Below are 17,748 nucleotides of genomic sequence, written 5' to 3' on the forward strand. Positions count from 1 at the left end.
TGTGGTACTATGTTAGTACTGTCAGAGGTACTTGTGTCTGTGTACCGGGTAGCAGTATGTACTGTGGTACTATGTTAGTACTGTCAGAGGTACTGGTGTCTGTGTACCGTGTAGCAGTATGTACTGTGGTACTATGTTAGTACTGTCAGAGGTACTGGTGTCTGTGTACCGTGTAGCAGTATGTACTGTGGTACTATGTTAGTACTGTCAGAGGTACTGACTGTAGGACCGTGACTGAGACTTGTGTGTTTGATAACGACTTCATTAGGGGGAAGCCATTGTTGTGCAACTATTGGGGGGGGCAGAATTAAGGAACACTCCTGGGCTGGTGTGGTGTGGTTTATGGGACACAGGAGCGGCCATGCTTCAATGCCTCCTTGCCCCCCCTTCCCGTCAGCTCTGGTGGGGTGTTCAAATTAAACAGCGCTCCGTGGTGGTGCGCCACAGTACTGTTAGTTATCTTGGATAAGTACAGACTGTTGCTATGACAACATCCTTATTGTGATTGTGGGAGACAACACAGTGTTGCTCTGTCAGTGACCTGAAGGGGAGACAACAGTTTGACCTTGGTGCCTGGTCAGCTGGTCTGGTGTGACCTCTCCATATCACTGATCAATGATTGTGATCAATGACGTCCACCATCAACCCCTCTGATTAGCAGTTTCATAATCACCCCCTCGCTCTCCACTGATGTGTTTACTGGATGTTAAGTGTGTGTGTGTGTGTGTGTGTGTGTGTGTGTGTGTGTGTGTGTGTGTGTGTGTGTGTGTGTGTGTGTGTGTGTGTGTGTGTGTGTGTGTGTGTGACTTACAGGAGCACCCTTAACACCGGCGGCACCGTCAGCTCCGTTGTTGCCCTGAGTGTCAGAAGGAGAAAGAAGAGGTCAGTGGTCAGCAGCAGAGGAGTGGGATTAGTTAACGTCATTCTTCTTCTCCTTCTTCTGAGATAAAGGAGGAGGATAAGGTTCTCCTCTCTTGTTTCTGTCAACTGCCTTTCTGCTTTGTGAAGCATTTCAGCTCATAACCGAAATGTTCACTTTCCATCTCCCCCGCAGTCTCTAACCTTGCTCTTTATAACAACAACAACAACAATAACACCAATCCTTCCGGCTTGTTCCGGTTCCCCAGGGGGCGCCACACAGGTTTTACTTTCCACCACTACCCTGTGAGGGCACAGCACCGATGGCGGTCTTGTCAATCCGCATAATGTGGTGTGTGATGTGGTGTTTCTCAGACCCGGTTCCGGGTCGGGTTCTGTTAGGTACTCACAGCGGGTCCAGCAGGTCCAGCAGGTCCGGGGTTACCGGGTTCTCCGCGGGCTCCAGCGGGGCCCTCGGAACCGCGAGCTCCCTGAGCACCGAGTTCTCCCTGGAGAAAGACACAAACGACAGGAAACGGTCAACAGGAAGTCCGCGGCAGCAGTCAATCAGGGATGAGGGGAGGGAAGGACGCGCTCCAGGAGGGAAGGACAGCAAACAGACGAGGAAAGTTGTGGTATGGAGAGGAATTTGATAAGAAAGGAGACGCACAAGAACTGTTTCCCTCCGGAAGCAACGGAATCCCGTCAGGCATGACGAAGGAGGAGGGGGGAGTGGGACGCAGGACCACGTGGTCTTCCACAGGCTGCTTTAACTCAGGTCCAGTAGGTTGGACTTATTTAACAGCTTAAATTTCAGATTGTAGCTGTGATCATTAATATGCTCTTCATTTTGGGGAAACACGAAAACCAAACATGCCTTCAATGTTCATATCACGTGATCTGGTCACGTGATCTGATCACGTGATCTGAAATGACGCCATATGTGGTAGGGCCAGAGGTCAATCAAAGGCTGCCATTAAGAGCAGACAGAAAGACGAAGATGCTGAACACGTGTTCATCTCAGCGTCGTGGTGTGTCATGTCATGTCATGTCATGTCAAACGATGACATGACATGACAGGCTTTTAGCATGCTCGCTAATCTGCCATTTGTTAAGCAGGACAGAGGCATGGGAAACACTCCTCCCCATTCCTGTCATTTACTGAACAACAGATCAGAGAGAGAGAGAGAGAGAGAGAGAGAGAGAGAGAGGGAGAGAGAGGGAGAGAGGTGGCCACTGGTGGTGGACGGGAGGCAAAGGCAAGAGAAGAAGAGACAAAAACCGAGGAAGAGGAGAGATGAACAGATAGGAAGAGGATATAAACGGAGGAAATTGGATGTCTTTCTTACCTTGGTTCCAGGGCCACCGGGGAATCCAGGAGGACCAGCAGGACCGGTGGGGCCCTGAGAGAGAGAGAGAGAGAGAGAGAGACTGTCACAGCAGCCTTCATCTTGTATGTATTCATAATTACAGTTCATATAGTATCTCCATATATAAACTGGACCTTGGTTCAGACAATAATGTCATTAAACTTGGACCACCAGCCCAGGGTGGAACGTCACAAGAACAAGTCCTGCACAGGTTCTTCACAGAACCTGCAGCTGACCTTAGGGATGGCTAAACATGTGTGTGTGAGCGGTGCTGTGATGCAGAGGTGATGCGGTGTGATGTCATGCGATGTCATGTGACGTCGTGTGATGGCGTGTGATGTCATGTGGACCTTTATGGTGATGTCAGTTTGGACTTACAGGAGGTCCAGCAGCACCAGCAGCACCGTCGTTACCACGAGCTCCCTGCAGAGAAAGAGACACCAAGTTCAGCTTGTTTCCAACATCCTAAGATGTGGGTGGGTGGGTGTGTGTGTGGGTGGGTGGGTGCTTACAGCAGCTCCAGGGGGACCAGCGCGACCTCTCTCACCAGGCAGACCACGAGGGCCCTGTTACATAGAGAGAGAGAGAGAGATAGAGAGAGAGACAGAGAGACAGAGAGAGAGAGAGAGAGATAGAGAGAGATAGAGAGAGAGACAGAGAGACAGAGAGAGAGTTCAGTGTTTAATAACTGATGAGGGGAAACAGAGGTGACCTGTGAAGATTTATAACGTCTCATAGTCAAAAGTCCAAGATGGCGTCTGTCTCTCACCATTGCGCCGGGGGTTCCATTCTCACCAGAGGCTCCACCCTCTCCCTGAAGACACACACACACGCACACACACACACACACACACACACACACACACACACACACACACACACACACACACACACACACACACACACACACAGGCAGGTTAGTGTAAGTGGTACAGAAGATGAAGATGATGGAGTGTACTGTGGAGAGAGCTGGAGAGTCTCACCTTGGGTCCAGCAGGGCCGGTTTCTCCCTTAGCTCCATCCAGACCGCTGAATCCCTGAGGGAGAGAGGGAGAGAGAGAGATTTAGCCATCAGTATTGGAGAGTCTTCCTCTTTCAAAAGATGGTGTCATCAACAAACACACAAGTCTTATTTAATGCAGACTCACTCTGTGTCCCTTGATGCCGGGAAGACCAGGGGTACCTGGGAAACCACGGGCTCCCTAGTGGGGGGGGGGGGGGGGAGAGATGAAGAGCATCGTTCACTTCAACATGAAGATGATGGAGACTGTGTTTCAGTGTGTCGCCATGGTGGGGACGTGCAGACTCACCTGGGGACCAGGGGGTCCACGCTCACCAGCACGGCCGGGCTTACCAGACTCACCCTGAGAGAGAGAGAGAGAATAAATTCACAAAGAGAAGAAAGAGAGACAATTGATGTATGGACTGATGAAGAGAGAGGAAGAGCGATGGAGAGGTCTGACTCACATCCTCTCCGTTCTTGCCAGGGGCACCAGCAGCACCACGAGGACCCATGGGACCCTATAGAAGAGACAACACACACACACACACACACACACACACACACACACACACACACACACACACACACACACACACATACACACACACACACACTGGGTGTGAGACTTGAAAATGTGTGTTAGTGTAAGTGTGAACACGTGTTCATGTTTGAGTTGCGTTGCTTTTGAGTATGGTGTGTGTGTGTGCGTGCGTGTGTGTGTGTGTGTGTACGCGCGCGCACTACACTTACGGAAGCTCCAGCCTCACCAGGCTCACCAGGGGGACCAGTGAATCCCTGAGGTCCCTGTAGGGGGCGACAAAGAACAACACAGTCAAGACGACGGCAGAAGAGAATAGAAAAATAGAGCAGAACCAAATGACGTCAGTATATTCTTCCGTTCGTGAGCTCACGTGTTAGAGGAGGTGGCAATACACATGGGCACTTGTAAAGATGGACGACGAACAAAGTGACTGGCCTGTGTGTGTCTGAAGGGAGGGGGAGGGTTCGCTTTAGAAACAGTGATGGCGGGGCGGGGTCGACAACATAAGTATTATAAGCTTAATGTCCCTGTTTGGTCAACAGACAAGTTAAATACCCCCTCCCTCCCTCCCTCCCTCCCCCTGTCTGTGTCTGCGAGTCTACTTGCCCTGACTCATGTGGGCCGTTTCAGTTTATTCGGCGTGACTCACCGGAAGCCTCAGCCCATTGTGCGCACGCGCACAGTCAAGTCTCTCCGTTTTTCTCCCCAGCTGTACTTGACCAATTACCCTACTTTTCACATCCGGCTTCCCACCCGCAGACACGCCAATTATGTCTGTAGGAACGCCCGTCCACGGCGGCGGGACACGGGGATTCGAACCGCCGACCCCCGTGTTGGTAGGCAACGGAATAGACCGCTGCGCTACCGGGCGCCGGCCGGCGAGTCTCTCCCTTTGCTCTTCATACTAACACACGTCTTTCAAGTTTTTTTTTCAAGACTGGTTTTCAGGACTTGCGGAATAAAAGGGGCGTGGCTTAAACCGCCAACCCTCATCTGATTGGTGCTTTTAAGGCGGATGTGACAAAAAAACAAATACAATGCTGTATAATAATCATAATTTAAAATATGAAGAGTAGAACCACAACCGCACTTCTACAGTATTTATTCACTGTATCTGAGGAATGAAAAAAACGTGACGTCATCAGAGCTCGTTAGCTCGACGGTGAGGGGAGGACAGCGTTAGCTCGACGGTGAGGGGAGGACAGCGGGGGATTGTGGGGTATTTTGGGGGTTTTCTACACTACGGGTGAAGGTGTGAGGACAGCAGTGCCCCATTCCTGTTGTGATCCAGCTGAAGTGGAGGAAGTGATGTATGAGTTTTAACAGGAAGCAGAAAGAGTACTCACACTAGCGCCAGGGGATCCAGGGGGTCCACGGGGTCCCATGGGGCCCTGTCAATCAAACAGATAAGAGGCGGAGTTAAGACCAAACAGAACAACGGGCCAAATCACAAAAGGTTAAAGAGTCCTTCCTCAAAGGTCACGTTATCGTATACCATTGGTCCAGGAACAGACATGGCAGGTGACTTCTCATCGAATCCGCCGGACATCTGAGGGGAGAAGTTCTGTAGACACGAGCAGAGACAAAGCACGTTAATAACATGTACTGATCCACACACATGAATATTAATAATGATATCTACCAGCTCGTCCATCACACCTTGTAGGGAGTCATACCACGAGCAATATAATCTCCTACTAAAGCGACCGAGCCTTCAATCCCACTTATCTTTTGGCATAAAACAGTCTTCTGTACTTTTACCATATGTATATATTTATCATAAATATCATATATATTTATATTCTCAGTCAGCGATTTCCCACAAATACATCGACAAATATGCAAAAAGACCAAAAGCTGCTGTGTGTCCACATCCACATCACGCCATGAAACTGACATGTTCACTTGAGCTCATGGAAGGTCAGAATATTCGTTAAAACTGTCACATATATCTCATCTTATCATATATTACTGTGGATGTCCCATCAGTCCCATCAGTTACATCCACCTTCTACGTCCTTCCTCCGACGTTGTCTCCTCCTCTACCTCCTCTGCTGCTCTCTTGAGGAAGCTAGACTAGAATGGCTGTATAAGAGCAGTTCACCTCCTCTCCTCTCTGCTTCTTCTCATCAATCAATCAATCAATCAATCAATCAATCAATCAATCAATCAATCAATCAATCAATCAATCAGTCAGTCAGTCAGTCAATCAATCAATATTTCATGCTACCTTAGTATCCTGGCAAAATATAGAGAATCTTAAGAGTTCATGACACAAATATACGGAACTTCTCTTCTCTCCTGGCATCTGAAACAGCTTCTTGCCTGTGCTGTTGAACTCTGACCTTTTGACTTCCCAAAAAATTCTCTTTCCTGGTAACATACCAAAACAGAGTTTGATACGTCTGATTCAGAGACGTAACTCAAAATACACACACGGTGATGTGGTGATCTGATTCTGTCAATCTGTTGCCATGACAACGCAGACTGAGTGGCTAACAGAAGAGGCTTTGGTTTCCTCTATAGTTCCTGACTGTGCTGAGATGCCACCGAAAGAACTTACTCCACCAAGGCCAGGAGGTCCGGGGGGTCCGGGGGGTCCGGGAAGACCGGGCTGTCCAGGGATGCCATCGTTACCGGGAGGACCAGGAAGACCCTGCAGGGGGGAGAGAGAGAGAGAGAGAGAGAGAGAGCAGGTCAGAGATCAGCTAGCTGCAGGCACTGTTGAAAACAAACGGAAGAAGGATTAAAAAGAAAAGTGAAACTGAAAGCAGATTTGACTCTAAGTCATGACGCCGTCCTTCAGTGTGCCGGAGGAACAAGGTCAACCACCAACACACCGAATCAGCTGCTCATGTGACTAAAACTGGGCCCTTTGTGGTCACGTGTGTGAACCAGGAAGTGGAGGTGGTGGTGTATTTCTCAGTACAGGACTGGGACAACGTGGGACCTGGTTGGATTTCAACTGTACATTCAGAGTCCTGATTTCTCATGTCATGTGACCCGACCCAGAAGAAGCCGAACTAATGACTACTTTTGACCTTTCAACTCTATCATCCAGGCCAGGTGACAAAGTAAATCCAACAACAGCTAAAGCTGCTAAATTCGAAACCCCGGAAAGTTCCAGAAAATCTGCATTTGATTCTATTTCACAAGGCTGTCTGGCTACACATCTGTCCTGTTTGTCTGAGGTGTCGGCCATCTTTCCAGCTTCACTTCCAAGCAGGCCGAGAAGTGACTGGTAGGAGAGGACACTAAATCCCCCTGGTAGGGGCGAGTGGGGTAAGATGAGCCACAGCTTTGTCATCGGTGCATTCTGATGACTTCACTGGAGAGCAGAGACGCTGGAATAAGGCCCATGTTTTCATTCCTCTTCTGTCTCTGTTGTCTTACCTCGAAGACAACAGACGTGAAGACGGGCTCTTGTTACCCCACTCGCCCCTCTCTCCTGAACAATAGCCCCCACAGTGACTGGAACACGGGCAGAGGAACCAGCAACCAACCATAGCTACACAAAATCCACACTGTCCGCTTGTGACCCCCCCACCCAGCTCAACACGTATCAATAAGTATGATCACCAGTCATCCACCCATCACCCCGCACTCCTCACAGCCTGAGCCGAAACTCCACCCACCTGAACAAGCCATCCACCCATCACCCCGCATTCCTCACAGCCTGAGCCGAAACTCCACCCACCTGAACAAGCCATCCACCCATCGCCCTGCACTCCTCACAGCCTGAACTGAAACTCCACCCACCTGAACAAGCCATCCACCCATCGCCCTGCACTCCTCACAGCCTGAGCCGAAACTCCACCCACCTGAACAAGTCATCCACCCATCACCCAAGCTGCACACACATACACACTAAACACAGCTACGTGTGTGTGTGTGTGTGTCGACTACCAGAAAGACTTGTGTGAGCTGTGTACAGAGGGGGTGCTTTGCCTCCCAGAGGATCATGGGAACCAGGAAGTGAAATGAAAACGTACCCTGTCTCCTTTAGCGCCACGGTCTCCTTTGGGTCCCTGTGAAAAACAAGACGACACGTCTGTTTTAACTACAAGCGTCAGTGTGTGTCATCTTCATGCAATCACAATGCTTTGTCAGTTTCCTTTATCGATTACATGTTTTAACAAGTCTTTCCAAAGCTAACGTGTTCGATGAAGACCTCTCAGACAAGATCATCCGGATGCATTTAACCACACCAAGGACCAATGAATCCTGACCGACTGACTTAACGTGGTACAGACTCTAGGTTGTCTCTACTGATGCTACTTCTGTTTTTCTGTACCACGTCTGTGCAATAATCAACATTAACCAATAATAATAATAATATAATAACAATAATCAATACTGACCAATAGCAATGATAATAACAATGATAACAATAACAATAATCAATACTGACAATAATAATGATAATAATAATAATAATGATAATATAATAACAATAATCAATATTGATCAATAATAATAATAAGAACAACAACAATTAACATTAACCAATAATAATAATAATAATAATAATAACAATAACCAATACTGACCAGTAATAATAATAACTAATCAATATTAACCAATAATAATGATACTAATAATCATCAATAATAATCATCAATATTAACCAATAAGTAAAGCTGATGGGGATGTGTTTTTAGAGGACCATGTGATAATACTGCTCCAGCAGCCGTCTGACAGCACTGGCTGTGACGTGTGACTGGCTGTTTGTATGTGGCCTGTGTGCATCAGCTGCAGAGCTCAGTGTTGGATGTTCAACATACAGATCGATATTTACAGATCAATATTTACCTCAACCTGAGGCTCCTGGAAGCCTGCGGAGACGAGACAGAAACCCAGACAGCACAAGTTAGAGGATGAGAATGAGGAAGATGTGACCGAAAGTTGTTTCACTTCATACAAGGAGGGTTAAAAAGATGTAAGAACAGAAAAACCAGGGAGAATAAACATTTAGAAGAGGTCAAAGGTCAAACATGTCAGAGAGCAAGTCAGTTACTTTTCACTGACAATCCAACTTTAGGAAGAAGACAGAACCGAAAAACAGGTAGTGTGAACATCAGCAGCTCTTCTGGCTCGCTGAGGCCTGACATCCTCTGCTAGCCACGCAGCTCTGCTAGCCAGTGCTGGTGTGGGTTCGTACCGTCGTCCGGGCAGATGGGGCAGCACTCGTCGTGGGGGATGACGGGGTTGGGGCAGTCGGAGGTGTCTTCACAGATCACTTCATCGCACATGACGGTGCCGCTGTCACACACACAGATCTGGCATGGCTCTGGTTTCCAGACATCTCGGTCAGCGAACACCTGTCCATCCAGAGTACAGCTGCCCCCAGTACCTGGAACACAGCCGACGAGGAGGAGAGAGGAAGGTCAGCTCTCGTTTCCCTGACAACCACTTCCATTATTCACAATGACAGATGCTACAAAGATAACCGCTGTAGAAAAAACACAGAGGTCTCAGGATACCACTACTACCACTACCACGACTGCTACTACTACTACTACTACTACTACCACCACTACCACTACCGCTACTACTACTACCACTACCGCTACTACTACTACCACTACCACTACTACTACTTCCACCACTACTAATACTACCACTACCACGACTGCTACTACTACTACTACTACCACTACAACTACTTCCACCACTACCACTACCGCTACTACTACTACTACTACCACTACCACTACCGCTACTACTACTACTACTACTACCACTACCGCTACTACTACTACCACTACCACTACTACTACTTCCACCACTACTAATACTACCACTACCACGACTGCTACTACTACTACTACTACCACTACCACTACTACTACTTCCACCACTACTAATACTACCACTACCACAACTGCTACTACTACTACTACCACTACTATGCTACTTCCACCACTACTACTACTACTACTTCCACCACTACTAATACTACCACTACCACTACTGCTACTACTACCACTACCACTACTGCTACTACTACCACTACCAATACTACTACTGCTGCTACTACTACTACTACTGCTACTACTACCACCACTACTAATACTACTACTACTACTTCCACCACTACTAATACTACCACTAGTGCTACTACTACCACTACTTCCACCACTACTAATACTACCACTACCACTAGTGCTACTACTACTACTACTACTACTTCCACCACTACTAATACTACCACTACTGCTGCTACTACTACTACTACTACTACAACTACCACTACTGCTACTACTACTACTACTACAACTACCACTGCTACTACTACCACTACCACTCCTCCTCCTCCTACTACCGCTACCACTACTACCACTACCACTACTGCTACTACTAATACCACTACTAATACTTCCACCACTACTAATACTACCAGTACCACTAATGCTACTACTACTGCTACTACCAATACTACTACTACTACTTCCACCACAACTAATACTACTTCCACCACTACTAATACTACTACTACCACCACTCCTCCTCCTACTACTACCACTACCGCTACTACTAATACTACTACTTCCACCACTACTAATACTACTACTTCCACCGCTGCTAATACTACCACTACCGCTACCACTACTACTACTTCCACCACTACTAATACTACCACCACTACTACCACTACTGCTGCTACTACTACTACTACTACCACTCCTCCTACTACCACTACCGCTACTACTAATAATACTACTACTTCCACCACTACGAATACTACTACTATCACCACTACTACTACTACTACCACTACCGCTACTCGTACTACTTCCACCAGTACTACTACTTCCATCACTACTGCCACTACTACTACTTCCACCACTACTAATACTACGATTACCACCCCTCCTACTACTACCACTACTACTACTTCCACCACTACTTCTATTGCCACTGCTACTACTACTACTACTACTACTACCACCACAACTAATACTACTGCTACCACTACCACTACTTCCACCACTACTTCTATTGCCACTGCTACTACTACTACTACTACCACCACAACTAATACTACTGCTACCATCACCACCACCACTACTACTACTACGACTACTACCACTACTACTATTACCACCACCACTACTACTACTACTACTACTACGACCACCTCTACCACTATTACCAGTACTATGACTACCACCACTAATACTACTACTACTACCAGTACCACTACTACTACCATTGCTACTACTACTTCCACAACTACTACTGCCACTACTACTACCACTACTACCACTACTACTACCACTGGTACTACTACTACTACTGCCACCTCTCTTACTACTACTTCTACTACCCCCTTGACCTTACCGTCATGGGTGACCCTAACAGCAGCATAGCTCCAGACGGCTTTGCTCTCAGGATCTCAGGACCACACAAGCTTCTCCACCACAACACGTTGACAATCCACGTAGAAGACTACTTCTACTACTACTACTACTACTACTACCACTACTACTACCGCTACGCTACTACTACTACTACTACCACCACTACCGCTACTACCACTGCCACTACCACTACTACTACTACCACTACTGCTACTACTAGTAATAATGATCATAATAATAGTAATAATGATGATGATGATAATAATAGTAGTAACGCTACTACCACTAATAACAACAATAATAATGATGATGATGATGATGATGATGATGACAACAACAACAACAATACACTGGGTGTCAGAGGAGATGAAGATGACTCATCCATCAGTAAAAACCGGAAGTGAGGCGAAAACCGGAAGTTGAAGTTAGATGAAGGCCGTGTCTAGAACCTCATAAATAAATCTTCTAACATGTGTTACTGGCATCAGCTAGAAAGACACATGAGCCCAGCAGCCAGTGCAGACTGCATAGGAAGATAAATCCCGAGTAAACCCTTACTTTCTTTCCATCTTCCTGCAGGACAGACCCGGAGTACTGACACAACGACAGTACACACAGAACACATCTGGACACAAGTACGCGGGACTCGGATTCTAATGATTTGAGATTTTCTCTGACAAGACTTCGAACAAGCCCATAACTCTCCCATGATGCAACAGGCCTCAGCTCAGAGAGGAAGAGGAGGAGGCCTCGCCGTCCCTGCTGTGCCTCAAATCATCTGACTGGAAAAAAGCCGTCGGCTTGGCAAAAACATCCACTTTCCCTGCACAGTGGAAACTCTGAAGTCCGCATGTGTTTTCAATCACGGTGGAAAACAGCGGAGAGGAGGAGGAGGAGGAGGAGAGGAGAGGAGGGGTCATTCAGACCGCTGGCCAGATGTGTCTGCAGTTACACAGAAAAACCTCTGGGTGTCACTGTGAGTCGATGTACAGAGTTTTAACGAGGAACCATCTGCAGCTCCGCCAGATGTGACGGTCAGACGCGCGCGCGCACGCACACACAGCTGACTCCGCCATAAACAAAGAAAGGTCTAGAACGCTAACTTCCGGCTTTCAGCTCATCTTCTCTCCACCTCCGTTTGCTTTTCCTCAGATAATTGCCGTCACGTGCGCGTTTAAACCAAACAGATGCTGGTTTTCCAGAATAATGTAAAAATAAATAAATAAAGAAACAGATGTGACCGCCCCTCCGTCCGGAACAAATGATGGAGACATTCCTCCAAATGTTTCCAGCAGACAAGACTGCGCCTGCTCCCCTCCCCCTCCCCTCCCCCTCCTCTTTCTTCTTCTTCTTCACCTGGCCTTTAATGGGGCTGCTACTATTGCGCCTTAAGCTGAACTGCTGTCATCTGTCATCTGACACAGCCCTCCCTCCATCTTTACACTGTCTTTACCACGTCGACCTTCCTGTCTCTTTCTACGAGGCCTTCATCCTCCTCCTCATCCTCTGGACGCCTCTTAAGGAGCAACGAGCAGAGACTAATAAACACGCCGCGGTCCGTCTCAAACCTGCCACGACTCGCTCCGAGAGAGAGAGACAGACAGAGAGAGAGAGAGAGAGAGAGAGAGAGCTGGAGACAGACATGTAGAGCGAGAGACACCTAGAGGCAGACATGCAGAGAGAAAGAGAGAGAGACCTACACACAGGGAGAGAGAGAGAGCGAGAGACCTACCGACAGAGAGAGAGACAGTGGGATCAAGAGAGAGCTAGTGGCATAGAGAGAGACACATAGCGGGATAGAGAGCAAGAGAGAGAGACAGACAAAGAGAGAGCGAGAGAGAGAGACAGAGGGATAGAGAGACAGACCCACAGTGGGTTAGAAGAGAGAGAGAGAGAGAGAGAGAGAGAGAGAGAGAGAGAGAGAGAGAGAGAGAGAGAGAGAGAGAGAGAGAGAGACCTAAGGGGACAGAGAGAGAGACCTAGTGGGACAGCGAGAGAGAGACCTAGTGGGAGAGAGAGAGAGAGAGAGAGAGAGAGAGAGAGAGAGAGAGAGAGAGAGAGAGAGAGAGAGAGAGAGAGAGAGAGAGAGCGCTCTATCCAGATGTGGGATGCATTGCGCACATTACGTTGCAGAAACAGACGGTTTAAAGTGTGTAGAGTGGAGAAGAGAAGAGAGACTGTCAGGACAGATACCCCACAGATACCCCACAGAATGTCATACAAGTTATGCAGCTATATATATGTAAGCCTATAGAGATAAACCTATATGAAAGATGCAGCCGTATGAGGGACCAGAAGACAGAGACTGTCAGGACGGGTACCCGCCAGGCTTCCGTTCATACCACTTGAGTCATACTTTCATGTTTTTATAACTTTCTCTAAATTGTTCCACCACTTCTCCCCTCTGCGCTGCAGCGGCCACCCAGACGACAGGAAAGGCAGAAGAAGACAGACAGGAAGACGGGAAAGAGGAGTATTTCCGTGTGGAAGCATCACTTACGGTCGTCCTCGCCCTGCGCTCGGACCAGTAGCACCGCTGCGCTGAGCAGCACCAAGAAGCGCAAATCCACAAAGCTGAACATGTCCATCAGATAGACATGTAGACTCTTTGAGGCAAGAAGGGAAAAGTTGTGTTGTTTCTGTCCGCTACACTCCAATCATACACGGCTGGATGTAGGGTCCACTCCTCCTGACCCCTGCACAGATCCCTACTGCCTGCAGGACCTCCTCAGCAGGCCTTTTATATGGCGGAGCGACTGGGAGGTGCTGCGCCCTGAACTGGGCCGAGTGGAGCGTCGTCATTATTCCAACACTGCTCACGTTTAGAGAAGACAAAAAAAAAAGAAAAGAGAGGGGGGGGGGAGGGATCCCTCCTTCCATGATCCCAAAGCAGAAGAAGGTTGGACTCTGGATCAGGGAGACTTTTTTTTTTCTTTCCAGATGAAATCTGAAGAAACCTGATCTCCCTCCCTCTCTCTCTCTCTCTCCCTGTCTCCCTCTCTTTCCCCCTCTCTCTCTCTCTCCCTCTATCCCCCTCTCTTTCTCTCTCTCGCTCTCCCTTTCTCCCCCTCTCTCTCCCTCTCTCCCCCTCTCTCTTTCTCTCTCCCTCTTCCTCGCCCCCCCCCCCCAGTGTCCTCCAGGCCACTGCATTGAGAAGGAACAGGGACGGCGAGGAAGAGGAGGGTGAGGTGAAGACATGGCTGTTTCTTCGCAGTGCTTGTGTGTGGAGGTGTGAGTGGAACGAAGGCGCAGCAGCTGAAGATGAGTCGAGCTGCTGCGGGCCAAGCTGTAATGAGGCGGGAGTAGAGGCCATGATACCATAGTAGCTCACAGCTCCTTCACAGGTAGTGACTGGTTAATACCTTAGCAACTCACAGCTCCTTCACAGGTAGTGACTGGTTAATACCGTAGTAACTCACAGCTTCTTCACAGGTAGTGACTGGTTAATACCTTAGTAACTCACAGCTCCTTCACAGGTAGTGACTGGTTAATACCGTAGTAACTCACAGCTTCTTCACAGGTAGTGACTGGTTAATACCTTAGTAACTCACAGCTTCTTCACAGGTAGTGACTGGTTAATACCTTAGTAACTCACAGCTCCTTCACAGGTAGTGACTGGTTAATACCGTAGTAACTCACAGCTTCTTCACAGGTAGTGACTGGTTAATACCGTAGTAACTCAGCTCCTTCACAGGTAGTGACTGGTTAATACCGTAGTAACTCACAGCTTCTTCACAGGTAGTGACTGGTTAATACCGTAGTAACTCAGCTCCTTCACAGGTAGTGACTGGTTAATACCGTAGTAACTCACAGCTTCTTCACAGGTAGTGACTGGTTAATACCGTAGTAACTCACAGCTCCTTCACAGGTAGTGACTGGTTAATACCTTAGTAACTCACAGCTTCTTCACAGGTAGTGACTGGTTAATACCTTAGTAACTCACAGCTTCTTCACAGGTAGTGACTGGTTAATACCTTGGTAGCTCACAGCTTCTTCACAGGTAGTGACTGGTTAATACCTTAGTAACTCACAGCTTCTTCACAGGTAGTGACTGGTTAATACCGTAGTAACTCACAGCTCCTTCACAGGTAGTGAATGGTTAATACCTTAGTAACTCACAGCTCCTTCACAGGTAGTGACTGGTTAATACCTTAGTAACTCACAGCTCCTTTACAGGTAGTGACTGGTTAATACCGTAGTAACTCACAGCTTCTTCACAGGTAGTGACTGGTTAATACCGTAGTAACTCACAGCTTCTTCACAGGTAGTGACTGGTTAATACCGTAGTAACTCACAGCTCCTTCACAGGTAGTGACTGGTTAATACCTTAGTAACTCACAGCTTCTTCACAGGTAGTGACTGGTTAATACCGTAGTAACTCACAGCTCCTTTACAGGTAGTGACTGGTTAATACCGTAGTAACTCACAGCTCCTTCACAGGTAGTGACTGGTTAATACCTTAGTAACTCACAGCTTCTTCACAGGTAGTGACTGGTTAATACCTTAGTAACTCACAGCTTCTTCACAGGTAGTGACTGGTTAATACCTTGGTAGCTCACAGCTTCTTCACAGGTAGTGACTGGTTAATACCTTAGTAACTCACAGCTTCTTCACAGGTAGTGACTGGTTAATACCGTAGTAACTCACAGCTCCTTCACAGGTAGTGAATGGTTAATACCTTAGTAACTCACAGCTCCTTCACAGGTAGTGACTGGTTAATACCTTAGTAACTCACAGCTCCTTTACAGGTAGTGACTGGTTAATACCGTAGTAACTCACAGCTTCTTCACAGGTAGTGACTGGTTAATACCGTAGTAACTCACAGCTTCTTCACAGGTAGTGACTGGTTAATACCGTAGTAACTCACAGCTCCTTCACAGGTAGTGACTGGTTAATACCTTAGTAACTCACAGCTTCTTCACAGGTAGTGACTGGTTAATACCATAGTAACTCACAGCTTCTTCACAGGTAGTGACTGGTTAATACCGTAGTAACTCACAGCTCCTTCACAGGTAGTGACTGGTTAATACTGTAACGTGCATGGATAAGAAGACACGCTGGCCGCTGGCTGGCGGATTTGACCCTTTAGTCGAGCGGTTAGCGATGTCTCCTGCGGTGCGGGCGATACGGGTTCGTTTCTCGGCCGCGACAGTTCCTGTGGTTGCGTTGTCCCCCGAATTCGCTACATTGGTGTCAGAAGTGGGATGGGGGACCGTAAGACCATTGGAAGCGTAGGCGCCCTGAGGCGTGAAGGAGCTGATATGCTTAAGCGCGGGGACGCGCTTCCCGAAGGAGGGGAGGTAGTGTAACGTGCATGGATAAGTAGACACGCTGGCCGCTGGCTAGCGGATTTAACCCTTTAGTCGAGCGGTTAGCGATGTCTCCCGCGGTGCGAGCGATACGGGTTTGCCTCCCGGCCGCGGCAGTTCCTGTGGTTGCGTTGTCCCCCGAATTCGCTACAATACCGTAGTAACTCACAGCTTCACAGGTAGTGACTGGTTAATACCGTAGTAACTCAAGGCTTCTTCACAGGTAGTGACTGGTTAATACCGTAGTAACTCACAGCTTCTTCACAGGTAGTGACTGGTTAATACCGTAGTAACTCACAGCTTCACAGGTAGTGACTGGTTAATACCGTAGTAACTCAAGGCTTCTTCACAGGTAGTGACTGGTTAATACCTTAGTAACTCACAGCTTCACAGGTAGTGACTGGTTAATACCATAGTAACTCAAGGCTTCTTCACAGGTAGTGACTGGTTAATACCGTAGTAACTCACAGCTTCACAGGTAGTGACTGGTTAATACCGTAGTAACTCACAGCTTCTTCATAGGTAGTGACTGGTTTATACCGTAGTAACTCACAGCTTCTTCACAGGTAGTGACTGGTTTATACCGTAGTAACGCAAGGCTTCTTCACAGGTAGTGACTGGTTAATACCGTAGTAACTCACAGCTTCTTCACAGGTAGTGACTGGTTAATACCGTAGTAACTCACAGCTTCTTCACAGGTAGTGACTGGTTTATACCGTAGTAACTCACAGCTTCACGGGTAGTGACTGGTTAATACCGTAGTAACTCAAGGCTTCTTCACAGGTAGTGACTGGTTAATACCGTAGTATCTCACAGCTTCACAGGTAGTGACTGGTTAATGCCGTAGTAACTCACAGCTTCTTCACAGGTAGTGACTGGTTAATACCGTAGTAACTCACAGCTTCTTCACAGGTAGTGACTGGTTAATACCGTAGTAACTCACAGCTTCTTCACAGGTAATGACTGGTTAATACCGTAGTAACTCACAGCTCCTTCACAGGTAGTGACTGGTTAATACCTTAGTAACTCACAGCTTCACAGGTAGTGACTGGTTAATACCGTAGTAGCTCACAGCTTCTTCACAGGTAATGACTGGTTAATACCGTAGTAATTCACAGCTTCTTCACAGGTAGTGACTGGTTAATACCGTAGTAGCTCACAGCTTCTTCACAGGTAGTGACTGGTTAATACCGTAGTAGCTCACAGCTTCTTCACAGGTAGTGACTGGTTAATACCTTAGTAACTCACAGCTTCTTCACAGGTAGTGACTGGTTAATACCGTAGTAACTCACAGCTTCTTCAC

General features: G+C 47.6%; 1 protein-coding gene across 1 annotated transcript in view; it reads right to left on the bottom strand.

The window, feature by feature from the left end:
- Nucleotides 1–13,841, bottom strand: part of LOC130132780 (collagen alpha-1(I) chain-like) — a 30,984-nt gene extending 17,143 nt beyond the window's left edge. Inside the window, exons 1-18 of the mRNA XM_056301830.1 lie at nt 13,637–13,841; nt 8,934–9,125; nt 8,585–8,607; nt 7,765–7,800; nt 6,336–6,428; nt 5,268–5,336; nt 5,119–5,163; nt 3,982–4,035; nt 3,696–3,749; nt 3,539–3,592; nt 3,377–3,430; nt 3,212–3,265; nt 2,998–3,042; nt 2,741–2,794; nt 2,607–2,651; nt 2,208–2,261; nt 1,269–1,367; nt 812–856 (exon numbers count right to left, since the gene is read on the bottom strand). Of these exons, the coding sequence (XP_056157805.1) occupies nt 812–856; nt 1,269–1,367; nt 2,208–2,261; nt 2,607–2,651; nt 2,741–2,794; nt 2,998–3,042; nt 3,212–3,265; nt 3,377–3,430; nt 3,539–3,592; nt 3,696–3,749; nt 3,982–4,035; nt 5,119–5,163; nt 5,268–5,336; nt 6,336–6,428; nt 7,765–7,800; nt 8,585–8,607; nt 8,934–9,125; nt 13,637–13,724 (1,158 nt within the window). The 5' untranslated portion in view covers nt 13,725–13,841. The remainder of the gene's footprint in view (nt 1–811; nt 857–1,268; nt 1,368–2,207; nt 2,262–2,606; nt 2,652–2,740; nt 2,795–2,997; nt 3,043–3,211; nt 3,266–3,376; nt 3,431–3,538; nt 3,593–3,695; nt 3,750–3,981; nt 4,036–5,118; nt 5,164–5,267; nt 5,337–6,335; nt 6,429–7,764; nt 7,801–8,584; nt 8,608–8,933; nt 9,126–13,636) is intronic.
- Nucleotides 13,842–17,748: the final 3,907 nt, after the last annotated feature.

This window comes from Lampris incognitus, unplaced genomic scaffold, assembly GCF_029633865.1.
Source record: "Lampris incognitus isolate fLamInc1 unplaced genomic scaffold, fLamInc1.hap2 scaffold_170, whole genome shotgun sequence".
NCBI lineage: Eukaryota > Metazoa > Chordata > Actinopteri > Lampriformes > Lampridae > Lampris > Lampris incognitus.